This window comes from Polyergus mexicanus, unplaced genomic scaffold, assembly GCF_030449975.1.
Source record: "Polyergus mexicanus isolate NDT 795.1 unplaced genomic scaffold, iyPolMexi1.0 SCAF_16, whole genome shotgun sequence".
NCBI classification, from domain to species: Eukaryota; Metazoa; Arthropoda; class Insecta; order Hymenoptera; family Formicidae; genus Polyergus; species Polyergus mexicanus.
In genome coordinates, this window is record NW_027223336.1 from 4,048,323 (window position 1) to 4,075,426 (window position 27,104).

Genomic DNA, 27,104 nt, shown 5'->3' on the forward strand with positions numbered 1-27,104 from the left:
TATATATGTTTATATATATATATGCTCTGGAAAAATGATATTCGAATCTCGATCGACGCGCGTGTGTCTATTATAAGAGAACGGTAAAGAGTTTATATCATAAGTATATACAATATCTCGGGTGCATAATTGATACAATTATATAAGTAATGTATGTATATATATATATATATATATATATATATATATATTTATATATATAAAGAGCAGTATATATCCACCAAACTCATTATAAAAAGAACACTTTCAAGCCTCACAGCGACGCGCGAACTTGCACAGAGAAGTGTCCTCTTTGCTTTCCACGAATCCATCATGCGCGCGTTCGCTCGTGGCAGAAGTATCTTAAGTTTTTGTCGCTAAGCTTCCTTTTTTTTTCTTTTTCCATTACGCAATTTTGAAAAGTTCCAGTTAAAAGCGTATTGCGTGTAATATAACAAGATCTCTATACTACCACTAAACGCGCGTTCGAGAGAAACAAAGAGAGAACTTAGTGAACACAATTCCGCAGTCAAATAACGTTGAACTAACGGCCGAGAGAAGCTTCGCGTTACGCGGCCGTTAATTCAACACCACGTCTTTGTAACACAATTTTTATTATGAATCTTACACAGATTAGACGGATCTCTACACAAGAGGACGAATAACACATCAATTTTTTTTTCACTTCGACGTAAAGAGTAGCACAAGCGAAACAGGAAGAACTTGTGGCAAAAACAACAAGGTCGGAAATCGGTATGAATTTCACGAAGTAAGCTTGACTCAATATAATCGTGGCACACATGGTAAAATCAATTCGGGACATATCGTTGCGAGATAATTATGTACAATCGATAATCTCCGATTAAGAGTACATTATACGCTTAAGATATCAATGGCGTATACATGTGTATAAAAAAATGCGCAAGCCGCAAGTCTAGTTACGGCGTGGTCAGACACAAAGAAAACGCGTTCCTCGAAATACATAAATATATTATATAGCCGCTGTTATAATCCGTTGTGTTAGTGTGTCATTGTGATACAATATAACTCAAAGGTAATAATAATAAAATATATAATAATACACACATTTAATCTAATTGGTATCTTAAAGAGTAAAGTGTTCTGCTCTGGTCTACCTATACGCCTTTATAATGTAATAAATGTTCATTACTTTTCTCCTTTTTTTTTCATTCACGAGCCAATAACGCGACGATTTTAATAAAACTTTAATGCAAAAAAATTCGAAATTCTCTCAAATCGCCTTTTTAGGTTCCTACATTGTCCTTTAACTGCGTTTCGCGTGTTACACTGTTTTATATTCTTTATTTCTTATCTATATTTTTCCTCAACTCGATCAATTTTTCTTTCATTTTGTTTATTACCAAAATAAAGAGCCACTACGATAAAAAAAAGAAAAACAAAGATGTAGAATGCATATAATAATAATTATAATAATATTAATAATATTAATATTAATAATGTTCTGGTTTGACGGGGTTGCACCTTATCTTTTTTCATTTTTTTGTTGTTGTATATTTTATTATGTAAAATAATTAAACATGGTTTCCGCGGGATCTGCGGTATTACGACTAGCTTTGTTGCAGCTAGTTCCGCAATTCCATTATTTCGCCCGTGTTACATCGGGTTTACTTGGGATAAACATCTTAAAGGAGCCTACATCTGCCCTTCTTCTTCTTCTTTACCTGAAATTTTACAACATTCATGTTAGTATAATGCGTTAATCCAAGAATAGCAAGTAATCATTATTAGAAGAAGTATTTTACTTAACATTTTTTCTCGCAATGAATGTTTCTCTCATGTTAACTCGCATAATTCAATTTAACGATTACTATTCTTTTAAGAATTATGGTTACAAGCATAACACATTATATTATTAATTAAGACATACTTGTAACGCAGCTCGGGTTGCCGTTTCAAAGACTTCCCTTACACCTTCCTTGCTTTTAGCAGAACATTCAAGATAAGCGAAAGCGTTGATCTTTTCCGCCATAGCTCTACCCTCCTCGGGCTTAACGGGTTCTTGTTTCATCTTACTCAACTCCTTAATGGTATTAGGATCATTACGCAAGTCTTTTTTATTACCCACAAGGATAATGGGCACATTCGGACAGAAGTGCTTTACTTCTGGTGTCCACTTCTCGGGAATGTTCTCCAGGGAATCGGGACTGTCGATGGAGAAGCACATTAGGATGACGTCCGTGTCCGGATACGACAAGGGACGCAACCTATCATAATCTTCTTGTCCAGCTGTGTCCCAAAGAGCCAGTTCCACCTGTTTACAAAATAAATATCGTTTGTTAAATGATTAAAAAAATCTCTCAACAAAGAGAATAAGAAAAATTTGAAGAAAACATGCACCTGTTTACCATCCACTTCAATGTCGGCAACATAATTCTCGAATACCGTGGGTACATATACTTCAGGAAATTGGTCTTTGCTGAATACTATGAGAAGACATGTTTTTCCGCAAGCACCGTCACCCACGATAACCAATTTCTTCCTGATGGCTGCCATGAATCCTAAAATTCAAAAGAGTACACGTTATTCCTAAAATAATTGATAAGTAATCTAGTGAGCTGATGTACAATTGGCACTGTTTGCTCGTTTAAAACATTTATTGCTTTTAAGATGTATGTAAATACGATTGATTAATTAATATGAAAAGCAGAATGTGTTTTACATTTGTTATAAGTTAGTGATGCATTTCACAATTGCAGTCAAGTCAATGTGCTAAATTTTTCAATTCTTCTTATCGTATCATATATAAAATTTTAGTCAAATATATAGCTTTCTCTCAAACAGGCATACTTTGTGTTTTCGATTTATCAATTTATTTTATCTAAAAGTTTCGAGAAGGATAATGTCTCGAGGTGAGAATATTTCACAAAATGGCAATTTATAATTTCCAAAAAAATGAACATTTTCTCCACCAAACTAACTTACCCACTTTACACGGAGAGAGTTAGTCATATAAATTCTTTTTTTATATATAATTAATTTTGCTATCACATCGTACCACAATGTTTAAGGCGATAATATGCGGTAGCCGTGCTTTTATCGCGTTTCTCATTAATCGTGACTCATTTATACAAAGTACACACACATACTATATACTATATAATATATTTTCCTCCTACATAAGAGATGTAATCTCTAACGTTCTTACTAATGTTATCTACAATAAAAGTCTTAAGCTATTATAGATACAGAGGATGAATTCTATTGCAAATTCTATTGCAATTCTATGTAAATTCTAATCTTTCAGAACGTGTATTTTAAATGTCAACATATACATATACATAGATATATAGTTTAAAGTGTCTTATCACCTAAAAAGTAACACTAAATTGATATCGATGAAGAATTTCAGTCAATGCGACATTGTGCACGAAGAACACTACCAAATTATTCAAACTAAAAGCATGCGGTGTGATGAGTCTGCGACATATACAATGGTTTATATTATAAAACGTAATGAAATACGTCGGGAACGCAAAAGATAGCTGGAAAAAAAACGAAGAGTTAGTATTGACATCGATACTAAACTTGCTTCTCTTGCAGCATCGATAAATTATAATTGAGTGGAGAGCAGGGTAAACTTTTTTTTTTTTTAGTTCAACAGATTTACAAAAGCGTGTATGATACAAATACGCGAAAGAAGTGACGGATGGGGCTAAGAAGCGTTCTTCATCAGGACAGAGTTAGGAAGAAGAAATCAGGGTAAACCTTCGAAAGAGAAAGAGAGAGACCGTGTAAGTCATGTGTTATATACATCTCTCCTTTTTGAGAGAGCGCAATATAAATAGTTTCTTACGTTCAAACCTCGTAGGCTATATAGTTCAATTTTCATTTTCATTTTTTTTTTCCCAAAAAGCGCTTTTTCGTAGCCTGTTTACTTCGAACTAATTTCTCAATATATGAAATATTCCTTTTCTTGCACAGAATAAAGTACAGTGACCCCTTTGGCTATTTCGATTTATCACACTCTAATTTATTTCTATAATTTCAAAGCTACTCTCGTAAAGCGAATGTCATGTAAATCCTGTGATCTACTCGGTCTATAAAAAAGCAGGACCTACGAGGGCTGAAGTTTTAAAGGATATTGACTGGGTCGTACCTGATCCAGGGTACCCCGTATCGTCTGGACCGAGGCATCGGCCCGCATTGCATCCCATGTTTTTAGTCTTTCTTTCAGCGTCTCTGTTTTAAGTGGACATTTTATATGTTAGATGTAGGTAGGAAGCTGCGAGATGAATGCAATATACCACACAACAAATATCAATATATACATACACACACGCATATATATATATATATATATATATATATATATATATATATATATATATATATATACATATACATATATATGTTATCTGTTTTATAATATATACTAAAAGTATGTATAAATATATAATTAAAGCTTGAAAATACCTCTTTCATTATATAAAATTTTTGCAATATTTTCCATTTCTTAACTCTTTCCTTTTAACATAAAAAAAATATATATATATATATATATATATATATACTACTTTTTTCAACAGGATTGTCAATGATTCAATATAATGATTCTCATCGCATTCGATGACCTTATGTACATATCTAAATCAAGATATATGAAATTTGTGTGGCTACATAAGGTAGGGTCTTTTAAATATTTGATCATATCCATAAAAACAGTTATAATATACCAAATGGACTAATATATAAAATTACACTTACGTTTGGATCGCATTTATACAAGTGCTACATCTAACAAGAAGTTCCTTCAACTTATATATCAAAGACTTTACCTTATGCATTAGGATAAAATAATAATCTGTCGAGATCGCATGCAGAAAAAAAAAAGAGAGAGAGAAAAGAAACAAAAGCCCGATATATTATTTGTTAGACATGCAATATCAAACACTGTATGTATCCACATTAGAAGAACCATTTGACAAAGCATAAATCCAAATGTGATACAAGCTGTACAGACACAAGAATGTGTTGTACAGAAGTTCAGAGGCTATTCTAATATGGCTTTAAACGATTATAACAATTTGAAATACAGTTGCCCACAGCAGAAAAGAGTGATGATCTCATTGATTCTAGAATCGAGAAGAAGATACTACATAAATTGACAGCAACAAAGGAAAAAGCTCCTGATGCGAAAATTTATCCCTTTATACCAACCCACCACGCTAACAATGGCAATCATCGCAATAGATTTGTAATGATATTCAGCAAAGTCGCATAAAGATAAAAAAAGCATCGATATGGAATATCATCCGCAAAGTACACAAAAATTGCCATGGAGAATCCTTTCGTAACTAACACAAAAATCAAATATTATTCCTGCTCCAAAACACAGAAGTCGTGACAAACAAAACTGGCCAAAATATTCGAGCAACAGACGACAATGTCCACGTCGATATCGCGAATCCGTGACACGCAGCAACGAGTCTTTTATTTTACGATTTATATTGTATATATATGGATCCTATTTACAATTTATTGGGGGGGAAAAAAACAAATACAGAGTAGATATCAGGAGAATAAAAAATATTGTACATCGAACTAAATTAATTCTCTATTGTGTATCTTCCGTTAAATATAGAATTCTCCGAAGATGATGAACACATCGATCGATGACAGAAGACATGCAGTCACCTCTGATAACTCCTAACCCGATCGATGAGCATTTTCTACAATGATAGAAACGTCAACTAGAAAATATGTTCCTTTTAGTCGCGCTTGAATGAACAACAAGATATTTTGGTCGAGGAAGAAAATGGAAAAAGAGAGAAAACTTGTGGAAAATTGTATGTAGAATTAAAAAGAAAAGACTTACTTAGGAGCCTTACACTCTACATTCTTTTGTACGCTCACCGCATTTAAAATGTTTACCTCGATTTTAAAAGGGGGGGCGAGAAGAAAGAAACGAAGTTTAGAGAGCGCGACTAAAACGAACAGACGGGAGTACGTCTCGGCTAAACTAACCTATGCCTTCCTTCACGACGAAGATAGTGCGCATCGGCCAAGGTCGGGGAGCGTGAAAAAGAGAGAGGGGGGGGGGGAGTGCGTGGCGGATACCCAGGACGCCATCGATGACGCGAGTGCTCAGGAGACGCTAACGATGACGTGAATTCTCGAGAGACGCTATCGACATCGCCAGATATTCGGAGGGTTCCATTCTTTTCGCATTTTAAATGCTACACGTGCGCACATTCAAGCTTCGCGAAAAATTTGGAAAAAAAAATGAATAAATAAATAAATAAATAAATAAAAGAATAAAAAGAGAAAGAAAGAAACGAAGCGTGGAGAGTGGAACTGAGAATAATAAACGTCAAAATCATCATCGATAACGTAAATGTCGGGAGTGTATATGTATTCTTTTCCTTCTTTTCCCCTTTTCTCTTTCTTTCTTTCTTTTTTTCTTTTTTTTTAAGCTGCAAATGTTATATTTTCCTTTTCATCCTTATCCCTTTCTCTCTCCGTCTCGTACTGAATATCGATCTCGTCAAAATTTAATACGCTCAAAATTCTCAATCCCGTGGGGTATTTCAAGTGTAGAAAGTGGAACGTGATGCAGCTGAAGGGAGACGGACCCGTGATCGGCGTTGCTCCTGACGATGCTGGGTACGTCGCATAATCGCGTCACACGACACACGTCAAAAGCGCGCACGTATTCCAGAATTTGTTTACGCAGGGCGGGAGGGAGGGAGGGGGAGGCACGGGGACGGGAGGGAAGGGGTGGCGGGGGTAAACAGTCGTCGAGGCGATATCCGGCTCCTCGGAACGAGCGCTGTCGCGAGAGAGAGAGAGAGAGAGAGAGAGAGAGAGAGAGAGAGAGAGAGAGAGAGAGAGAGAGAGAGAGAGAGAGAGAGAGAGAGAGAGAGAGAGAGAGAGAGAGAGAGTCGAGCTATTTCATCGATCATGGATCCGCCGCAATTTCGGGAATGACGGGAGAAGTGGCGCGAGGGTGGCCGCGCGGCTTTTTTCTTTTTCTTTTTTTCCGCAAAATTCCGCGTCGAAGATGCAAGCCCCCCCCCCCCCCCGCCTGCCCGTGCTTTTATAAAGCGAGACGAGAACGCGATGAAATTAATTCCTTTTAACCGCACTTCCATTTTACCTTTCTTTCCTCCACCGTCGTCCGAATATAACATATAACGTCATTAACGAATGCGGGGAAATGTAACATTGTTTGTTGCAGCCGAAAAGGGCAGACATGCCGCGAATGGGAAAGAAAGGGGGTAAGGGAAGGTGGAGGCAGCGGCGTGAGAAGTGCGTGGTGCGTACGACACGGAGGTACGCAAGGGAATCGTCACGAGAGCGGAGAAATATGCCTGTGTGTGTCTGATATGTGAGAAAGAAAGAGAGAGAGAGAGAGAGAGAGAGAGAGAGAGAGAGAAAGAGAGAGACTTTACTTACTGAACTAAACGGCCACGTAGTGTCAGGTAGAGCCCGAAAGCATTCCAAAAGATCCGTCGTGCGGATTGCTCAGCTTCGCGACAGCGGGACGGCGACGACAACGACGAAGGGGACGACGACGTGGACGTGGACGTGGACGTGGATCTAATACGAGTCACGTAGAATGCGCACGAGCGACGCGGATACGAGATAACCGTCAGAGCCTACGGAGCGCGATGATGCCGAGCGAACGAGATTCGCGACGCATGACACTCCCTCGGAGTCTCCTCGCGCGACCCGTTCTCGCTCTCCTTCGTCTACCTATCTCCCCGCCTCACACACACACACGAGCACGCACATACATACTTCTCTCTCTCTCTCTCTCTCCCTCACTCCCTCACTCCCTCGGCTCGCGGAGGAGGAGCAGGCTCCTTTTTTCCCTCTTTTAGCACCGTACCCGGCCCGATGTCCCGGCGGGATCTCTACGTGCCCGGACACTCTCGCGACGCCCGCACGCACAGCGCATCACGCACCCTCGCACCACTCCGGCCGGCGCTAACTTAAAATATAATTGCGTATTTACCTGAAATCTTAAGCGACAGAAAGTCAAGAAAATGGCTGCCCTCGATGGCCACACCTCGATCTGTTGAGTGCAGTGTAGAACGATCGTGGGACAAATCCCATCGGCGGGACGTTTCTGCGCATGCGCCGGTGACGTCATCGCCACCCACGTGACCGATTTCCGCAGACTCGTGCATAGATGTCATACAGGACGCTTTTGCCAATCTATATAAATTTGTTTTAATATTTATGGGAGCTTTCTAGCAAGAAATACACATAAATACAAAATCATATGATTGGCTGTCAAATAGAACAATTTTAGGCTTTTTAAAAATTCTCTATATAATAGCCAATTACGTGACATTGTCTATCTATGTTTTCTTGTTAGAAAGCTCCCTATATGTATTGTATAATGAGATATAAAATATCATAAATAGTATATTATAAGTAATAATTTGATACGTAAGTTTTTCTTTTAAAAATTATGTAGAGAAAAAAATTATAATTTGTACAACGTTTTTGGAAGAAAAATAAATAAAGAATATGTTTACATTAATTTTATTTTTTTCAACATTTTCTAAATTTTTTTGCCGCGAAAGGTACAGCGATACTCTCTTATTACGATGAAGTATATACGCTACTTAAGTGCTACCGCATACGCGCGGGTCTGTCCTATGATCTTTCCACATTGGTCGAATGTGCGGCTATCGGTCGCGATGATAGGGCGAGAGATGCTTTTCGGACACGCATCTCAGGAATGTACCGAGCACGTCCAAATGCCGGGGTCCGAATGTCGCGTGACTTGATCACTTGCCCGAGTGTCTGATTTATCCGCTGTCAAACTGGGTCGGGATTCATAAATTGATTAGATCGAATGGACACACATTGATTTTACGATACATATAAATATTAATAATCCTCGTGACAATGTAACTTTCGCGTCGTAGAACGGTTGCGATCGATCGTACAAAGAAATTTATTATCTCATCGTGTGAGTGTATCCAACGAAAATAAACAACATTCGCATAGAAACAGATATTAAGGATGTTTTGGCTGTACAATATTAGCAAAAAATTGTCAAAATAAAAAAGAACAAAAACGTTTCCTTACGTTTATACTGTTTGAAAAATCAAATAAATAAATTCGGATTATAAAAGAAATTAAAGTGTCGCAAAATAATATGGTTTTTAATGTCTCCGTAAAAGAAAATAGTTGTAATTAATATTCTTTCTAATTTATGACAAAAATTTTTGATCGTGAATACCTCCTGAAATTAACTGCAAGAAACAAAAAAAACGAGTAATTTGCAGAAAGAGAGAGAGAGAGAGAGAGAGAGAGAGAGAATATACTTTTCTACAATTTTTAGTAAATAACTTTTAAACGAGTAAGTGGATCTAAATCAAGTTTTGCATAAATATTTATTAGAGTTTTCTTAATATATATATATATATATATATTAAGAAAACGCGATTCTCCATAAAGAATCAATACTGTGTTTAAATTTAAATAATTTCCAGCTCCTTAAGAGAATTGTGCTCAGGTTTTGCACAGATATACTCTCAGAAGAAATAATAGAACAGTCTACGAAATTTTCATACTTTTGTCAATGTTTTGACATTCCATATAGCACAGAACTTTGCAACAACATTTGCAACATTGCCGCAATGTTGCTACAATGTTGCAATGTCATTGTTACAACGTTCTGTGCTGTATGGGATATGACACATACATCCTTAAGACATCCTGACATATATTACAGATTTTCTATCTTTTTCTATACATCCCATTTGCACATTCTCACCCGAAATGAGTCAAGCATATACATATAGATATCATAAAGAAAGAAAAGGAAAAAAGGAAAAAGTCGCAAAAGAAACGTGTTTAGTAACAAATGTTACATATCGATTATTTTGCTCACATAAACTCTCATAAATGCCTCGGCGGACAGGTAAAGCTATAATCATTGATCGCAAAGAGAGGCGCGGCACGTGAATTCGCTGCGTATTCAGCTAAATAGGAGATCGATTCAGAAATTTTGCCAGCGCCCAGAAAATTATCTTATTTCGGCCCTGCTACGTACGCTCCGAAACCGGCGAATCAAGCGCCGCACGCCGGACGTCATGGACCTGTGGAAGAAGTTTGCGCACGCGCATCGCGCTTCCTTGCTCGTGTCTGTGCAGCCGCCGCCATCTCTGTTTGTGAGTGGATGTGTGCTACGGATAGGGTTGGAAAATATGTAAATAACGGCCACGCCGTTTCTCTCTCTCTCTATATATATATATACGTGCGAATGTCTACCATTATTATTCCGTTGCGACGCGCGAAAAGATATGAAATTTGTCCGATTTAGGGGAACAAAAATGTTCGTATGGAAATAGTCTGCAATTTTGTTTTGATATATATATTAACATAAAATGTAAATTTTAATGACGATATATCGGAAAAAAATAATTTTGCTGTATATAAAATAATAATGGACTAATGAAAATTAATGATAAAAAAAAAAAAAAACCTCAGAACTACATAAAATTTTGAAAGATACGAGATACACATGTGCATGTAAATTTATAGATACTAAAACCTTTTTTTGTTTTTACGAAAAATTCAATATTATACAATATAATGAATATTACACACACTGCAGAAAATTGCAAATACAAAATATACACACCTACATTATATTTATTTTCGGACGACAATGTGGAATATTTTCATTTTTTTTACTTAATTTCACATCATTCCGTGATGCATATATATATGTTTATGGCGCGTATCGACATGTCATTAAACAACTTATCGGCTGGATAAAATAAATATCATTATCAAAAATTTCCCCAATTATTAACAAAATAAATAGTCTTGACTTATATTTCTTCCTCATTTTTTTTCAAATAAAGAAATTCAAGGACACGAGACATCCTAATATTTATAGCCGCATTCTCGTTGTGCATTCAACGTTAAACATGACAAATTCTGCACAATAAAATTTCTTTTATTAGAATAAGTTACATTCGTATTCAAGATAATATAAAATATTTTAATTATCATTTAAATATTATACTATACACATATCATTTTTTTTTTAAATTCCAGATTATTCCAATAGAAAGATATAGAATATAAAAATTTAAAAAATAAATTCCTGCAAATTTGTACGATTAAAAGAATCCAAACTAATAAATCAATATATAAATAAAATATACAAATGAAATTATTGATATAACAAATAAAATGTCAAGTTCTTTTTAAAAATCGCTCATTTTTATATAAACTGCATTTCATTCTTTAATGAACTTTATGACAATCGGCTGATCTTAAAGAAGTATGCGCGAACGCGATCCGCTTTTAATCAAAGATAACATACTCGAGTATACAAATCACGAATATAGCTTGCAATATATTTTTTGCGTATGCGTATTCGAGCGTGAATATGTAAGAACATGTGTGTACGTGTATGCGATACGTAAGTACGTGCCAAATAAGAATGATGTCACCGTATGACGCACGCAGAATTGGCGAGCGCTTATGCGCGATCCTATGGAATGTATACAGGGAATACGGTCGTTAATGGAATTTAATATGTATCCTCTCTGCTTGCAGAGAGAAACTATATCTATTGATTATCATCGCATAGCGAACATGTTCGTCTAACGTTACGAAGGTGCCGATAAATTAAGGATGGGAAAAACTTTTCAGCGTTGCAAAATCAAATGTATTTATGTCGAAAACAAATCTCCACAAAAAGAAAAAAAAAGTATACAATATTCGATCTTGAAATATAATATCTTACAATCGGGGATTTTTTGACAATGCATTATACATCAGAAATAAATATTTATCAGATATTTTTTATTTGTTAACACTTCGATTTTTTCTTGATTTCTTTTTAATTGCTTATTAATAATCTTTCAGAATATGTATATGTATGTGTGAATAATAATGTTTCAATTATCGAATAGAAGAAATTTTTTATTTATTCGCGCTTAGATTTTTTCTTAATTTCTTTTTAATTGTTTATTAATCTTATAGAGTGTGTATGCATGTGTGTGAATAATAATGTTCCATTATTGAGTAGAAGAAATTAAATAAATAAATAATTAAAAAGAAATATCTTCAAATGTTCTTTATCATGCAATTTTTATTACAATTAATTTCTTATAATTGGGCATATTGGTTTATTTTCAATATGCAATGTGTTGAGAAACCAGCATGTTCGAAATACTCAAGACTGTGAACATAAGCTCTTGTCTGAGGTTGAAGGTTAAAAATTTTAACGAACAATTTATATATATACATATATATATATATATATAATGATCGCATGTTTATAAAATATTGACAATTCTCTATCACATATAATATGCATGTAGAGAAAATTCAAAAATATATCAATAAAATATACATATATTTGCATTGATCATTTTCAATCACTTAATAGGGACATGTGATAAAAAATTGCATTATATAAATTTGTATGTGCAATTCAGCATTTAAACGTGAACTGAGAAATAATATTCTGAGTAATATAATTCTGAGTAAATAGGATGTTGTTTACAATTATTAAAATTATTGCGGCATTTAAAAAACATTTTGTCGCATTGTATTAATTCTTGCATAAAAAATTGTATATAGGGGAGAAAGAGGGGAGAGGGAGAGAAAGAAAAGAGAAGAGAGGAAAAACCCAGAAACATGATTTTACACCCGTAATTGATAACTAATCTATGAAAAGATTTCTATGGTATTTTGTGTTACCTTTGCTTTAAACATGATGACAGAATAATTGTCATTGAAGCCATAAATCTCAGCTCGTGGTACTTTAAAAAACGATACGACGCACTGTCTTGTAACAAGTGAGAAAGAAAATGATATTCACATAAAGTGTTCAAATCCTATGATATAATCAGTCATATATTTTAATTTTGCTGCGGTGGTTCTGGATCGTTCGGATTGCCGCCCATTTGCCGTCTTAGCGATTCGATTAACTCGGGGTTCGCATTCTGCATTTGTTGCGCCAATTGTTGACCTCTGAAATATTTATGTGCATATGCATAAGCCAAGGTACATAAATGTATCGAGCTATAGAGAAAATTTAATATCAATACATTTTGATTTTATCAAATATAAAATGATAATAAAAATATACTTACGCTTCTATGAGTACTTCCATACGACCACCTTCCTCTACATTGCCGGACATGAGGTGGCACATCATATTCTGCATAGTTGGGTCAGATAACATCTGACGTGCCATATTCATTAGAGCAGGATTGCTGAGAAGAGCACTCAGATCCATACCACCAGGCATATTAGGCAGATTCTGATTGACACCTAACTGAGCCAATTTCTCTTCCGCTAATTGTAAATTATTTCGATAACTCTCATTATCTGGTTCCATTGCTAAAGCCTTCTCGTAACTTTCCTTAGCTTCTTTATGCCTCTCCAAACTAGAATATGCTAAGCCTAATCGACCATATGCCTTACTATACGAGGGATCGATGGAGAGTGCTGTGTGACAATCTTTAATGGCTAGGGCATGATTATCAAGTTTGCTGTGAACAGCGGCTCTATTGCAATAATATACCGCATTGCGACCATCCAATTCTATTGCTCTGTAAACAAAAATAAATATAATCAAAATAGAACAATATTTTATAAACTATAAAAATAGAGAAATTATGTAAAAATACTTTGTATAATTGGCAAGCGCTTCGTGATGCTTCTCTTGTTTCATAAGCGCATTGCCTTCATTTTTCAATCTTTCTGCCTCAGCCCTTGATTCTGCTGTAGCTTCTGCGTCTAAATTAGACGCTGCATTCTCCACAGTATTCTTATAAACTTGATATAGATTAAAATTTGCTGGAGCGTCAGAAGCTTGCACGTTGTAAGCACTTTCCAGACATTGGATCGCCACTTCTAAACTCTCACGGGAATCAGCAGTTATGTCCCCATCTTGCAATTGATCAGTCAAAAACTGAACAATCGCCGAAATTAATCCTTTGACAGCCATCAGTGCTCAATAAGGAAATATTTACTCCTGCAAAGAAAAATTTCATTATCTATATTTCATTATCTAATTAGCGGAAATGAAACAAAATGAGATAAAAGAAAATAATTTAATAAATAACGTCTATAATTAATTAGAATTTTATTAATTTCTTTATTTCCGCCTTCATCTCGCATCTGGCTTTTATTAGCCCTTTTTTATTATTGATATTGACCTATTTAGACTCTTGTTATCGTATTCTCCTTAAAAAAAGGAAAAAAAAAGCTAATCGAGACACGTCGAAGTATTTCACTATTTGTTATGTCATTTTGCCGGAGGCAACGACAGTTAGAAAAATCCAGAAGGTTATGTAGGCACAATTATTTATTATCGGTTGACATAACCAAAAAGTTTTGCCGAACGTTCTTAAAAAAACTAAAAGCAGATCCTTTTACACGCGGATAAGTTTTCCAGAAACTCAATTATCCTTCCGAATGGCGATGATGTCACATTTTGTAAACGCGTTACGTATTCTTGTCTAACAACATCGGACTCTGCTAATCTGTGCTAATCCTCGTGGACGTCGCGCTTGTGACAGCTGATGGGAACGAACGCGAGAGAACGGCAATGCTCACGATTAGGCGAAGAGAATCGCACCTTTTTCTCGATCGGGTAACACAGACAGTAACTGACAGGCAGGAAGCCGAACGAGAACGGAGGAGAACAGACGTAGAAGAATTCTTTCGCTCGCGCGCACGTAGCACTTTGAAGTCTGTTCCGAAGTAACAATTTCGGTGCAGCTCGCGCACCACTGGCGGGATGAACTTCAATGACTTCCGCTATGCGAACGTGTTGCCCAATGAGCAACAATATATTTAAAATGTATTTTTAATTTATTGTTCGTCAATTGTACATTGTACAATTAATTGTAAAAATAATATTTATATAATGTTTATTAATTATTTATTTTACATGAAATATTCATTTGAAATAGCAAATGTTAATATAAACATTTTTTTAATGATTAAAAAAGGATTTAACCCATTATTTTAATGTTTTTAAAAATATTTTAAAAAATGTTTCTCAAAAATTTTGAAGAACATTTTCAAAAATATTGTCTGCTCATTGGGGAGATTCGCCAAATATGTATATGAAAATGTATCTGCGATTCGTGAATTTTTTTAGAAGAGCTTTAACGTTTATCTTATTCGTGGAATATATTAATAGAAACATGTATGGTTATATAATTATGTCGTTTGTAAACAGAATGCGTTCTTTTGCCGTTGAATTCTGTGTCGCAATTGCGTCGTTTTGAAACACAATTGAAATAGGTAAAAAAAATATCAACGAATTTTTCAGTAATATTCTAATATACATATTGCTTCGTAATTCGCATACGTTTTTCATATTTTTGCATATATTACAAAGTGCGTCTACAATGATTTGAAATTCGTAAACTCTCTCATTGTCAGTGCGCAAATGCTCACAAGAATCGCCGCGTCTCTTTAAATTTTATTTTAAACAATTAATAAGCAATATAGAAAGAACATTAAATATATAATTTGATACGCAGAGTATTGAATATCGACAAGAAATTATATACGATATATAAAAAATATTTTATAGTAATTATATTTCTCTTTGTGTAAATTTTATTCGCAAATAACTCTATTAATATTACTCGCGTGATATAACAAATAATATATAACAATATGCAATGCAATAAATGCATTAACGAAAAAATAATAATAACCAATAATAGAAATAAATAACAATATAGAAAAAAAAACAGAAATAAATAATAATAATTAATATCGTCGTATTTTTAATACAGTCTTGACTATCGGTTCAATGGCGTAATAAATACTTGTATCGAGTTTTAATGTATATCGAAATATATAAATATTCATGCGCGTGCATGTATATATATATATATATATATATACAAAATTAATTTTTATAACGATCCCTTTGTAGGATTAATGTGGACCCTGTTTTACAATTCGAAAAATTATATTGTTGTCATCTGTGCCAATCAAGATATAATGACGATCCATATGATAAAACGGCATCATCGTTCGTAAGCCATCCACAGTGTATTGCAGTTTCATTTGAAATTTCTGAAAATAATCGTGAAATCACACGCGTATAGCGTGTATCTTCAAATTTCTATAAAATATTTTATTTTATAAGAAACTGTCAGAAAGTTTTTTTTTTATTTATATTCATGTATAAAAAAATAAAAGTCAACATAAAAAATATAATAGTTTATAAGCTTACCCCGGCAAACATATATTCGTAAACATAAAATCGTCCACCCTGCGTCGTGATAATCACAAATACATCGCTATTGCCAAAATCTGTAAGAGAAAATAATGATAAAAGAATAAAATTCATAAATTGTATATGATATATAAATAAAAATAAATAAAATCTTAATTGTGATAATAACTGTCAATTATAAATCGTGAACTATTAATTACAGTTGTTATAGGATTAAAAATATACACACAATGTGTCTTGTAATTAATTAAATTATTACTTTGAAATTCGTACCATCGGTATAGAAGCATTCGATTCCATTAATCTGACGGACATGAAAAATATTTTGATAGTTGTAAAAGTTGCGAGATGTGGGATCATATTTGTAAATGTTCACGGCGTTTATATGAGGATTATCCAGTAGAATAAAATAATCCTTTTCTTGCGATAGACTCTTTACATAACGACTTCTGCTGGCGAATGTTCTTAGCTCCTCAAACTACAACAAAAATAAAGAGATTAGGTTTTTATATTTTACGAGAAGCTGTATGTAGGTTGTTCTCTCTAGCTCTTGATTTTCTCGACAATTATTATACCTTTTGTGTTAATGGATTGAATCTGTATAATAAAGATTCCGAAGATTCGCCAAAGCAACCGATGAGAAGAAACACTTCGTGATTGATTTCGAAAATCTGGGTGGTCCAGGCACCGTCCGTAGGAATTTCTTGAACTAATGTTGCGTTTCTTTTTGTTATATGTAGTCTATAAAGCAAGGAGTTTGTACGATGCGTCGTGCGTGTTTTATCATAGTAAATCGCCAAAACTATATACACATTATCTGTAAATGAAATTTCATATTAATGTTTAAAATCTCATATTAACTTTCTTTTTATTTTACATTTAACGATTCTTTTAACATAATGTACGTACCATTGTGTTTAAAAACGCTGGCATCTTTTAAGTGTCCCTCTATCTTATCGAAAACCTCTTCGTGAATCTCTTTAGAATCTTCAGATTTCACCAAGGAAATTGTAGTGTATTCTTCCTTGGTTCTTGTCGAGGTACATTTCTCACTGCTCGAAACGGCGTTCGTTATTACATTAACACCGAAAATATCGCCCGGATCGTGAAAATTCTTTACGATTTCTCCGGGATTCACTTGCCATTTTCGCACATTTCTATCGACGATTTCTACCACGGACTGATACGCACATGAACAATTGTCTGGTAGCCCGCAAAATCTTCCGGGCTGTTCGCTGTACATGTTCATTCTGATCGTGTTCTCGTTGAAGTACACTATGTCGATCTTGCTGACATTGGTCCCAGGTATATTTAGATCCCTTTCCATCTCCAGATAAAAGAAGATATTGCGCAAGGTCTCGGATACTAGTGAGCTATACTCGATATTTTGTTCGATTATCCTCCAATTTTCCTCCAAGCTTTGAAGAGTCTTATTCACCATCTCTTGGGAATCGCTGATAACGGAACGCAAGTTTACGCCGTTCACCAAACCGGAAATATTCATATTTTGAATCCGAACGTTCGCTTTAAAAATCTAATGTAAGACATAATTCAAGCATATATTAAAATTAATTTTATAATATTGAACATTTGTGTTAAACTACTATGGCTTGTATTAATTTCGATTTCTGTCTCCGATTTTTAAATTTTTGTATCTTGTAGTTTTATTGCAATTTGATAAAGTACTTTTGATATTATACTAACAAGATTTCCAAAAATATCGACATCTTCATCATTTTGTACACCGTCGCTATATTCTTTTATTATTTCAACATCATTAACTCGTGGCGCAGTAACATTTCCTTCGATTATCAAATCCTCTTCAAAAGTTTTCGTGCCATATATCATCTGCATCTCATTAACATTATTGAGGACAAACTCGGATGGTTGAATCCCATTAATTTTCCTTATCTGTGCATTACCTGAAACATACATACACGTAAAAAAATAATGTCAATGTTTTTTATCAAATTTTACATTAAATTCTTTTAAAATTTTTCTTTTTAAAATAATAATCAAAATAATTATATTGTAAAATCCTAGAAACATATTTATAAAGATATTTTTTGCATCATTTAAAATCCGTATTCTTTAAATATTATAAACTCATATTTTTAATCCTGAACAAAATTATTACAACATAAAATATAATAAAGTTGTATAATTATATATAAAAAAATTTATTAGATTTTATCAAAAACTCGTGCTCTCTAAATTACAAACTAAAATGACGAAATGTTATCGAATTAATCTTGCTCCAAATGAATAGATAATTTAAATAATTATTTATCACTAATTTCTCCCTCTTTATCTTTCATTAAGAGAACTCTGACTCTTATATTATCATTATAACTTGTATAACTATTTCACCTGTTATTGTGATGGCACCATTGAATTTCAAATCGCACGAGATACTGTGATTTCCGGTGAGAGTGACACGATCGTTCGCGAACTTGTCGAAGTCTATCCCATTCAAATTTTTTAAATCTATGTCATCCATCACTACAAGCTCCTCGAAGAAGATGTTATCCGGCATAACGCCGTCGGAACGTACGGCAGCGCTGATGGACGCATTGAGCTCGGCATCGTTCGCGCGGAGTTTTTCGATTGTAACGTCCTTGAGGAATGTCAATGGACCGACAATCGTTTCCTCGCGATCCTTTCTAGCGACCGAATCGTTAAACGTGAGAATATCCACATCGTTGACCTTGGTAATGCCCAAGTCACCGTTTACCAACAATTTATCCGTGACGAAATCATCCTGGAAAAATTTCTTTCCGCTGATCTCGATTTCTTCCCCGTTGTCGATCACGGCGTCCGATATTATGCGTCCAATCTCATTGATCTCGTTGAACGCGCCGGTGACCGCCCACGCGCGAACGTCCTTCATAAAGATCACTTTGCCCGTGATATTTTGATCTTCAGTCTTGGTCACAGCATTCTTCAATAAGTAAGATATAGAAGTAGGACTAGTCAAGGGCATCTCCCAGGAAATTTCGTCCACCTTCAGGAAATCGATATTTTTTGCCGGAATGTACAATAAATTATCGTATAACTATAACATAAGAAAAAAAAAATATATTATTTTTCATAGAAAAAATATAAAAATTAATAAAATTGTTAATCAACATTTAATATGTTTAAGATTATGGAATAAGATCTTTATTTTTACCTCGCGCACATCACGCCCATTCAAGTTCGAACTAATTACGTCGCCTTCGACAAATAAATCGGAGAATGTTACGTTGCCCATGATCGTTAAAGGCTCGTCCACCCACAAGAGCTGCGAAGCATTCTGTTTGTTTATGAAGTCTATTGTGACGTTATCTGAAGTGATAACATGAGCCGAAAAGTGTCCCGGTATTATTTGTTCCCTCGATTTCGAGAGAACATTGGCAAATTGTTCATCAAAATTTCGACCATGAAGAAATTCCAACGTTATGTTCTCTACAATCAAGTTTTCGATGCTCTTCTCTGATGTTATCACAATATCGCTTTGCCCTAATTCCTCTAAGAAACTCTCGATTGATTGTCCGTCCACTTGATCGATTGTCAAATTCTTTACGATCAAGTCTCCATCAATGACGATTCTACTCAAATCAGAATCTGTCAGATCCTTTAACTGTGTCAGAAAATTCAACTTGATTCCATTCAATCTTTCCACTTTTAATTCTTGTATATTGAATTGCGGTATCTTCAAGGTCGCTATCTGATGATCATCGTTGATGCGAAGTCCATCTTCGAAGAGAATTTCGCGATTATTGAGAAAACGAACATCAAGATTGTCGACGAATACGCGACGCGCTTGAATAGCGGGAAGTTTCGCGGTTCCCAAGACATTTGCTCGAATCCCGTTCATGATGTCGTCAACGTCGATGCCGTTGAAAGCTAAGGTAATGATATCTTCCGCTTGAAGACTTTGTAGATGCAATTGTCTCCGAATAATTAATTGGTTTGATTCAACCTGAAAGAGATGGTCGTTCGAACCGTCTTCATTTGAATCATCTTCAGGGAAGAACTCGTCAACATGAAGATTTTCGAAGCGCAAATTGGTGAACTCGCTCGGTATCTCCTCCATTGTGGTATATAGGAAGTCGCTTTCTGCGAAACCGTTGAGGTACTTTGCGTTGAGTCTGTCAATGGTGAGGCCGTTTTCCAAAGTGATCTTTTTCGTAATCGTCTGATCGCTGGATTTTGTCCAGGAATTGTTAAACATATCATTGATATTTATTGGAATATCTTCTACAAATAGCGCAGCTATATTTTCAATTTTGATGTTCCGAAGATGTAGATCACCCAACATCGTGACGTTTTCGTAAATATGAAGAAACCGTTCGTCGAGTATTTTCACCATAGATGTGTTCACATCAATCGTGAAATTCTCGGTGACGTGAAGATTCGCCAGTTTTAACTTGCCTTCAATAAAACGAAATTTTATCATAAAATATGCAAATATTGAACAGAATATTATATAAATGTTTGTCAAAATAAACAAAAATTTCCGCATTGGAAAAAAAATTAATTAATTATTTTAATAAATGCATATATTATATTTTAATAAAAATTAAATCATTTTTATATTAATATTAATAAAAAATATCTATTATATATAAATAATTTTTATATTAATATTTTAATATAAAATATCTATTATATATATATATATATATATATATATATATATATATATATATATATATAATAATTGTGATATAATATAAGATAGAATATTACAATTAAAATTTATCAATTATTAAAATAATTATGTAGATTGTATCATAATTAATGGATGAATCATTTTCTGAATTACCCTTAATAACACTCTTGCGAGACTTTCGCGCAGCTTCCTCAATTGGTATTCCGTTAACCGTTTCAGCAAACAGATTGTCAACTTGCAAAGCTTGTATATAAAAATCGTCAAAAATCTGATTCGTTGTCGTTGTCATAAGTTTATCAGCGGGAATACCATTCAACATCTCCGTCGTAAGATTCATAATAACCAACGAGTTTTTGTACGTGATTGTACCTGCAATAAAAGTTCCGTCGACACATTTTTTAAATCGATTCCTATACCGTTAAATGATAACGTAGAATAACAAGTTGTTATTTGTTCAACCTTGAATTTTCTGAGTATGGTTAATGCGGAATAAATCATCGATCAATTGATCGACGATTGTCCCGTTTAAGGTTTTAATTTTCAATCTTGGTACTGTCAAATCGGAATGTAATATAACAGTGTCGTTTGAATATTCGATGGAGCTATCTGCAGCAGCAAATCTGATTCCTTCACTCTTTTGTAACATCCAGTCTGCAACGCATCATTTACATATTAGAATAAAAAAATATGAAAAAAGAAAAAAGAATACATATAAGATAAATTATAAAAATTGTTCAGTTTTTATTCCAACTTACATTGGGGTGGCATTCCACAGAGAGATTCAACTTCAAGTTCGTGTATAATGATACTTTCCCCTTGCAACGGATATGTAAAGTTTTGATTGCTTTCCGAGAGAATTATCTTTTCCGATTCCATTTCCATGTCGTTTACGAAATCAACGTGTACTTGATCGATCTCCAACTCTTCTATATATGCATCATCGATCGCGATTGTGTCTTCCGATGTTTCCAACGCAATTGTGATCATTTCTTTTTGCCACTTCATTAGTCCTTGTTTTACGACATCGTGGATACTGCGATTAAGTTCGTTCAGAGATTTTTCAATCTGATGTGGTGGTAAAATGTCTTCTTCAGTCACAACCTCAATGCTCTCCACTGTGCCGGATTGCAAGTTCAAATTATCGAACCTCACTGGCTCCGAGATCGTCAAGTTCTGCGCGGACGGTAAGAGAAATTTCCAAGAAGACTCGGCTTTCTTTATAGCCGGCATTCTTGCTTGCAACATTTCGATCAGATCCGACAAGCATCTTCTTGTTACATCAACATCTTCCACAGCGTTATCTGCGATGGAGAAATTTTATTTAAAATTCTTTTCTGTCGCTTTTCGAATTTTTGTTTCATAAATCTTTAAACTTGAGATGTTTACAACAATATAAATATAAGATATAAAAGGCATTAAAATTTTTAAAAAGTCGTTTAACATGTATGTGTATAGACTGATAACTATAAAAATATTAGTTAAAGAAATAGATCTTAAGAATAAAATTTCAGCATTCTTAATTTTACAAAGTACAATAAAAAAGTAGTATAAAAGTAATATAAGATGGATAATGTAAGCTTATTTTTATATTAGTTGCTTCTTCGTGCAATGAATAAAAAAATTAGCAATTACAATTATTTACCGCTTGGTATAGAAGACATTTCAGCCTGCCACTGTTCCACCCAGTATACATTCTTTTCCTCAATAATCAATATTACAGTCATCGTATAATTATTCATCGATATCATCATATCGATTATCTTTTGGCTATCTTTGAACCGTTTAATGTTTTCACTTTTCCAATCTGATGTACTATGAAATTTATATAATTGGATGATGTTCTGTAAACACATTTATTACAATATTATCACGTTTCGCTTTTATATTTAAAAAAATGAGTGATTAATCTGTTATATTTACATCATGTGCCACAACTATAAAAGTATCGCCATCTACGTAGAAGATACTCATTAAGCTATGAGGATCAATCTCGGAAAGACTAAACCAATTCAACAGCTCCTGTCCTAGAATGCAATATGTTTCAATCAGTGTTTTATTCGAAAAAATAAAAAGAATTATATTTTCAGGAGAAATACACTAACCATCCCAGCAGAGAACGTTTAGCTCTAATTCATTTATCATTAAGACGAAGTTGAAGCCGCTATGGACATAGTGATGCATAGAAACCGGTCGCGCGGTGGACAAAAATTGTATCCTCGCGATGTCACCGTCTTTGAACTCGTACACCTCGGAACCGACCCGCGGGTTTTCAGCGTCATATTGCGCGAACACGATAATCGTCGATCGTCGGTGCTCAAACGCGGTGACTGATATCGTGCCGGTTGTCATCATCTCGTCGACTACGTCCATGTATGTACCGCTCCATCGATAGATACTACAATTCAATAGAAGATCGTGAAAAAAATGATTAAAAATCCCCAAAAATTTAATCTCGGAGAGCATACATTTGCTATCATATAAAAAACAGTTACATATATATATATATATATATATATATATATATATATATATATATGTGTGTGTGTAAATATAAAATATAAAACAGTTACAAACGAGAAATTTATATATAAGAATTTATATTAACATAATATATTATATTTATCATATAAAAACAGTTATATTTAAAATATAAAATATAAAAAAGTTACAAACAAGGGATTTATGTATAGAATATATTATATTGAAATTAATTGAGTTATAAGAAACTCACATAGATGGCACAGAAAATTTGCCAGCATAATTAGCGATGACCAGATGGAGATGATCGTCCTGTGTGAAAAATTTAGCATCCACCGGGATCCCTCTGTGTCCGATAGTGTGACGGAATCGCAACGTGTCTTCCCGCGTTGCCGTATAAAGACTACACAAATCGGGCTCGTAACATAGTAATAAATAGATGGTATTTTTCCACACAATACTCTGCAATTAGAACAACTCGTTGTTTAAATTATGATAATTAATTTTATATAAATAAAAAAATAAATATATTATAAATATAATATATTATAAATATAAATTATATACGTATTATGTACATATTATATAAATATGAAAATGTGTACGAATATAAAATATAAAGATAATAAATATATAGAAAATATATATAATTATCAAAAAATATTTTCTATAAAAAATGTGATATATATATATAAAAAATTGAAATTATATTGATATTGATATTATTATTGAAGATGATTGAAGTACCCTGACAAATTTAATGGAGGAGTGCTCCCCGATCCTATCAACCTGGCGTAACCCCTCGTAAGTTTCGTTCCAAGAAGTCTTGTTAATAAAGGGTGCCATCACGCGATTGCCATCGAGGATGAATATCTTATCAAACATATTTATCGCGAATGGCCGATGCTCGTTCGTTAGAGGCACTCGCCATAATCTATCCCATTGTACTTTATACAATCTTTCCTGCACTGTAAAGAGAGTTTGATATCTTATCACTCGACAGAAAAGTGATTTCTATTTGACAATGAGTAAGTAATACTATTGTATATATTTAATCTTCATATATATTTGAAAATAAATGATTAAAAAAAATAGATTTTTAATATAATTAATTTTGAGAAAAATTTCTTTGAAAATATATTCTATTTAAATTAATCCTATTTTAATTGATCCTATTTATCTTATTTAAATTAAATTCATTACACAAACTTACCCGGCGATGTTTCCTGAATATGAATCTTAATAAATTCTATCTTAGATTGCCGCAATTTCTCGTCCAGATATTCGTCCACATTTGTCGCGTCTAGAGAAAAGAACTGGATAAATAAATAATAGCTTGCCACCTATAACATAAGAAATATTAAAAGAATGTAAATTTTTCTTTACATCTTATCGTTCATTGTATTCACATTAGAAAAGATAATGATACTCACAAATAGAAAAAAGAGTTTCATGGTTTTATGATTTCAATTACGGTATCACCATTCACCAGCAAAGGCCGTGCGAACATTGAGAGATTTCGGAAACAGTCTGCGATATTTGAGTGACCTTAACACATTGTATATAAAAAATGAGTATAAATACGATGTATATATAAACGTAAATATGTCAAATATATACACACAGATAAATCAATAATATAAGATAGAACTACAAATATCAATGTTTATGCTTATCTCTTCAATTTAAAATTAAAAATAAATAAATAAGATAAAAAGATTAGAAATCAATTAATGAAACTTACAGAGAATAATTATAACACATGAATGTATCTATTTATTATATATTTATTTATATTATAAATAATTTTTTATATGGCAATATTATACTTGATTTCAATTTAAATAATTGACAAGATAATATAATCACAATTAGCAATATTTCCAGCTTATAGAGGGTGTTCCAGATCAGGTTAATGAAACTTCAGGATCTTATTAGGAAATTGAATTTGGAACAGAAAAGTTCCAATAAACATAGGTCTGGAAATGTTTCATTAAAAAATTATAGTTAATAAATTTCGAAATAACATGTTTTTTTGATGATTTTTGAAAATAACTATTTTTAAAAATCCTTCATTCATTTGAAAAAAATAACAAAATAAATCAGATGGGTAATTAAATATCGAACTAAATTACACCATTTTCACTTAATTCTAATAAGGCGTTCAAAAGAAAATAAGCTCAAAACAATGAGAAAAAGAGAGAAAAAGAATCAACTTTCAATAGTCTTTGTGGAAACGCCATATTTGTAATGCAAACATAAAAATATTCTTATTAAATTTTGATCATAACTAATTACTTACAGAGAGTTTATTAACAACTTTTTCACGAAGCGTTTCCTGATCTATGTTTATAGAAACTTTTTTGTTCCAAATTCAATTTCCTATAAGATGGTAAAGTTCCATTGACCTGATCTGGAACATCCTGTGTATTTTATGTCCCATTGTTAAGAAAGCAAAGATTGAAATGGACAGATATAATTACTGCAAGCTTATTGTTTGATAAATTACAGTGGTGTTTCGATAGATTTTGAGTTTCGTGATCAATCATAAAATATATCGTCGGATTATTGACAATCAAATCACTCTATATTCTGTCTGGCTAAACATTTCGAAGGATAAAATAAGCCTTATAAGAGCTTAATTTTATATAAAAATATTCAGTCAGTTAAAAATTTTGAATCAAGAAATTTAAAAAATACGATAAAATCGTATTTTTATACGTTTTATTTTATACGTATTTTTATATGTTATGCTATTTTTTCTTTTAATTAGTTGCAAGTCTTTTCAACATCTTGGTCTTTATATATACTTCTTATAATTTATATTATTTTTATAATTTGAGCACTATAGTATATAGATCAGTAGTTTCTGATTATTACTAGTGTCAAGTTATCGATCTCTTCGTTTTCGCTCCTTGTCTAATATTTTTTATATGTATGAATTAAGAATTGTATGCGAATTAGGAAAATTTATTGTACTTGGTATATTTTTCGAAGTTATAAAAAATTATACTACTGTTACTAAATAGTCTTCTGAAATATTATATGTGAAAAGAATTGTAAATACACAAATGCAATCATGTATAAATATGTGTGTGTGTGTGTGTGTGTGTGTGTGTGTGTGTGTGTGTGTGTGTGTGTGTGACATAACTTATTAAATACAAATATAGGAAACAATTTATTTTTTACAAAATTTATTAGTATATTAAATTTCGATTTTCTTCATAAGTATAGAAGATATATTCAAATTACTAAAATAGGATCTTCCCCTTACCGTGATCCTCTTCCATATTATATATATATATATATAGTTCTTTGAGGAGAAATCTTCTAATTTGGGCTCTGAACAATTTCAATGTAAATAAACTATATAATATTAATTCTTGAAATAAAAGTTTTCCTAAAAATGGATACTCGACAAACATCTAGGAGAAGGAAAGAAAAAGAACTAATCCGCATATAAAACACGACAGATTCTCCTTCAGACTTCTCCTGCATTCTAATCAAATACATTCGTATTCGAACATCGCCATCGATCGAAACGAGACGTAGATCGCGCGTTTCGAATACCAATCTACATTCCGCGTATGACAGACGCGAGCGACACGCGGAAGCGCGCGCATGCGCGGTAGCTAGCGTCGAGCGTTTCGATTGGCCGCGCGCGTGACGCGTTGACGAATCGCGGGCGCGATCCGATTGAACAACGGCGACTTGCGCGATCTAGTTGCGACTTTAAGTACTACGCGC

The 27,104-nt window shown here is 33.5% G+C and overlaps 3 protein-coding genes and 1 pseudogene across 9 annotated transcripts; 1 reads left to right on the forward strand and 3 right to left on the reverse strand.

The window, feature by feature from the left end:
* On the reverse strand, window positions 1–8,081 carry Rho1 (ras-like GTP-binding protein Rho1). 6 transcript variants are annotated; one of them, XM_070309264.1, is made up of 5 exons: window positions 7,979–8,081; window positions 4,118–4,200; window positions 2,359–2,519; window positions 1,889–2,272; window positions 1–1,682 (listed from the first exon to the last, which is right to left on the reverse strand). In XM_070309264.1, exons 2-5 carry the CDS (start codon window positions 4,173–4,175, stop codon window positions 1,644–1,646), a joined length of 642 nt encoding a protein of 213 aa, XP_070165365.1. In that variant the 5' UTR covers window positions 4,176–4,200; window positions 7,979–8,081; the 3' UTR covers window positions 1–1,643. The 6 variants fall into 6 exon arrangements, with proteins under 6 accessions (XP_070165365.1, XP_070165366.1, XP_070165367.1 ...); XM_070309265.1 differs by lacking the exon at window positions 7,979–8,081 and adding an exon at window positions 7,417–7,924; XM_070309266.1 differs by lacking the exon at window positions 7,979–8,081 and adding an exon at window positions 5,893–5,951.
* LOC138940331 (uncharacterized) lies at window positions 8,023–8,782 on the forward strand (annotated as a pseudogene).
* Window positions 8,783–11,172: 2,390 nt separating this feature from the next.
* On the reverse strand, window positions 11,173–14,722 carry LOC138940065 (small glutamine-rich tetratricopeptide repeat-containing protein alpha). Of its 2 annotated transcripts, none has more exons than XM_070308585.1 (4): window positions 14,575–14,722; window positions 13,644–13,990; window positions 13,104–13,565; window positions 11,173–12,981 (listed from the first exon to the last, which is right to left on the reverse strand). In XM_070308585.1, exons 2-4 carry the CDS (start codon window positions 13,961–13,963, stop codon window positions 12,870–12,872), a joined length of 894 nt encoding a protein of 297 aa, XP_070164686.1. In that variant the 5' UTR covers window positions 13,964–13,990; window positions 14,575–14,722; the 3' UTR covers window positions 11,173–12,869. The 2 variants fall into 2 exon arrangements, with proteins under 2 accessions (XP_070164686.1, XP_070164685.1); XM_070308584.1 differs by having other exon boundaries at window positions 11,177–12,981; window positions 14,597–14,721.
* Window positions 14,723–15,918: 1,196 nt separating this feature from the next.
* Window positions 15,919–24,878, reverse strand: LOC138940112 (uncharacterized). The gene is made up of 18 exons (XM_070308658.1): window positions 24,791–24,878; window positions 24,571–24,700; window positions 24,105–24,325; window positions 23,611–23,819; window positions 22,982–23,274; window positions 22,800–22,903; window positions 22,522–22,720; window positions 21,635–22,180; window positions 21,339–21,530; window positions 21,033–21,248; window positions 19,395–20,638; window positions 18,593–19,277; window positions 17,927–18,144; window positions 17,132–17,756; window positions 16,798–17,039; window positions 16,496–16,700; window positions 16,220–16,299; window positions 15,919–16,059 (listed from the first exon to the last, which is right to left on the reverse strand). The coding sequence occupies exons 1-18, from the start codon at window positions 24,809–24,811 to the stop codon at window positions 15,919–15,921; spliced, it is 5,571 nt and encodes a 1,856-aa protein (XP_070164759.1). The 5' UTR covers window positions 24,812–24,878.
* Window positions 24,879–27,104: the final 2,226 nt, after the last annotated feature.

Excerpts from the sequence above, each read along its gene's own strand:
- Rho1 (XM_070309264.1), bottom strand. The coding sequence starts at position 4,175 with ATGGGATGCAATGCGGGCCGATGCCTCGGTCCAGACGATACGGGGTAC. Across the intron at positions 2,520-4,117 it reads TACGGGGTACCCTGGATCAG|GATTCATGGCAGCCATCAGG; the intron begins GTACGACCCAGT and ends TTTGAATTTTAG. Across the intron at positions 1,683-1,888 it reads CAACCCGAGCTGCGTTACAA|GTAAAGAAGAAGAAGAAGGG; the intron begins GTATGTCTTAAT and ends GTAAAATTTCAG.
- LOC138940065 (XM_070308585.1), bottom strand. The coding sequence starts at position 13,963 with ATGGCTGTCAAAGGATTAATTTCGGCGATTGTTCAGTTTTTGACTGAT. Across the intron at positions 13,566-13,643 it reads GCGCTTGCCAATTATACAAA|AGCAATAGAATTGGATGGTC; the intron begins GTATTTTTACAT and ends TTTTGTTTACAG. Across the intron at positions 12,982-13,103 it reads ATGGAAGTACTCATAGAAGC|AGGTCAACAATTGGCGCAAC; the intron begins GTAAGTATATTT and ends TAAATATTTCAG.
- LOC138940112 (XM_070308658.1), bottom strand. The coding sequence starts at position 24,811 with ATGAAACTCTTTTTTCTATTT. Across the intron at positions 24,701-24,790 it reads TGAAACTCTTTTTTCTATTT|GTGGCAAGCTATTATTTATT; the intron begins GTGAGTATCATT and ends CTTATGTTATAG. Across the intron at positions 17,040-17,131 it reads CAGCGTTTTTAAACACAATG|ATAATGTGTATATAGTTTTG; the intron begins GTACGTACATTA and ends TTTCATTTACAG.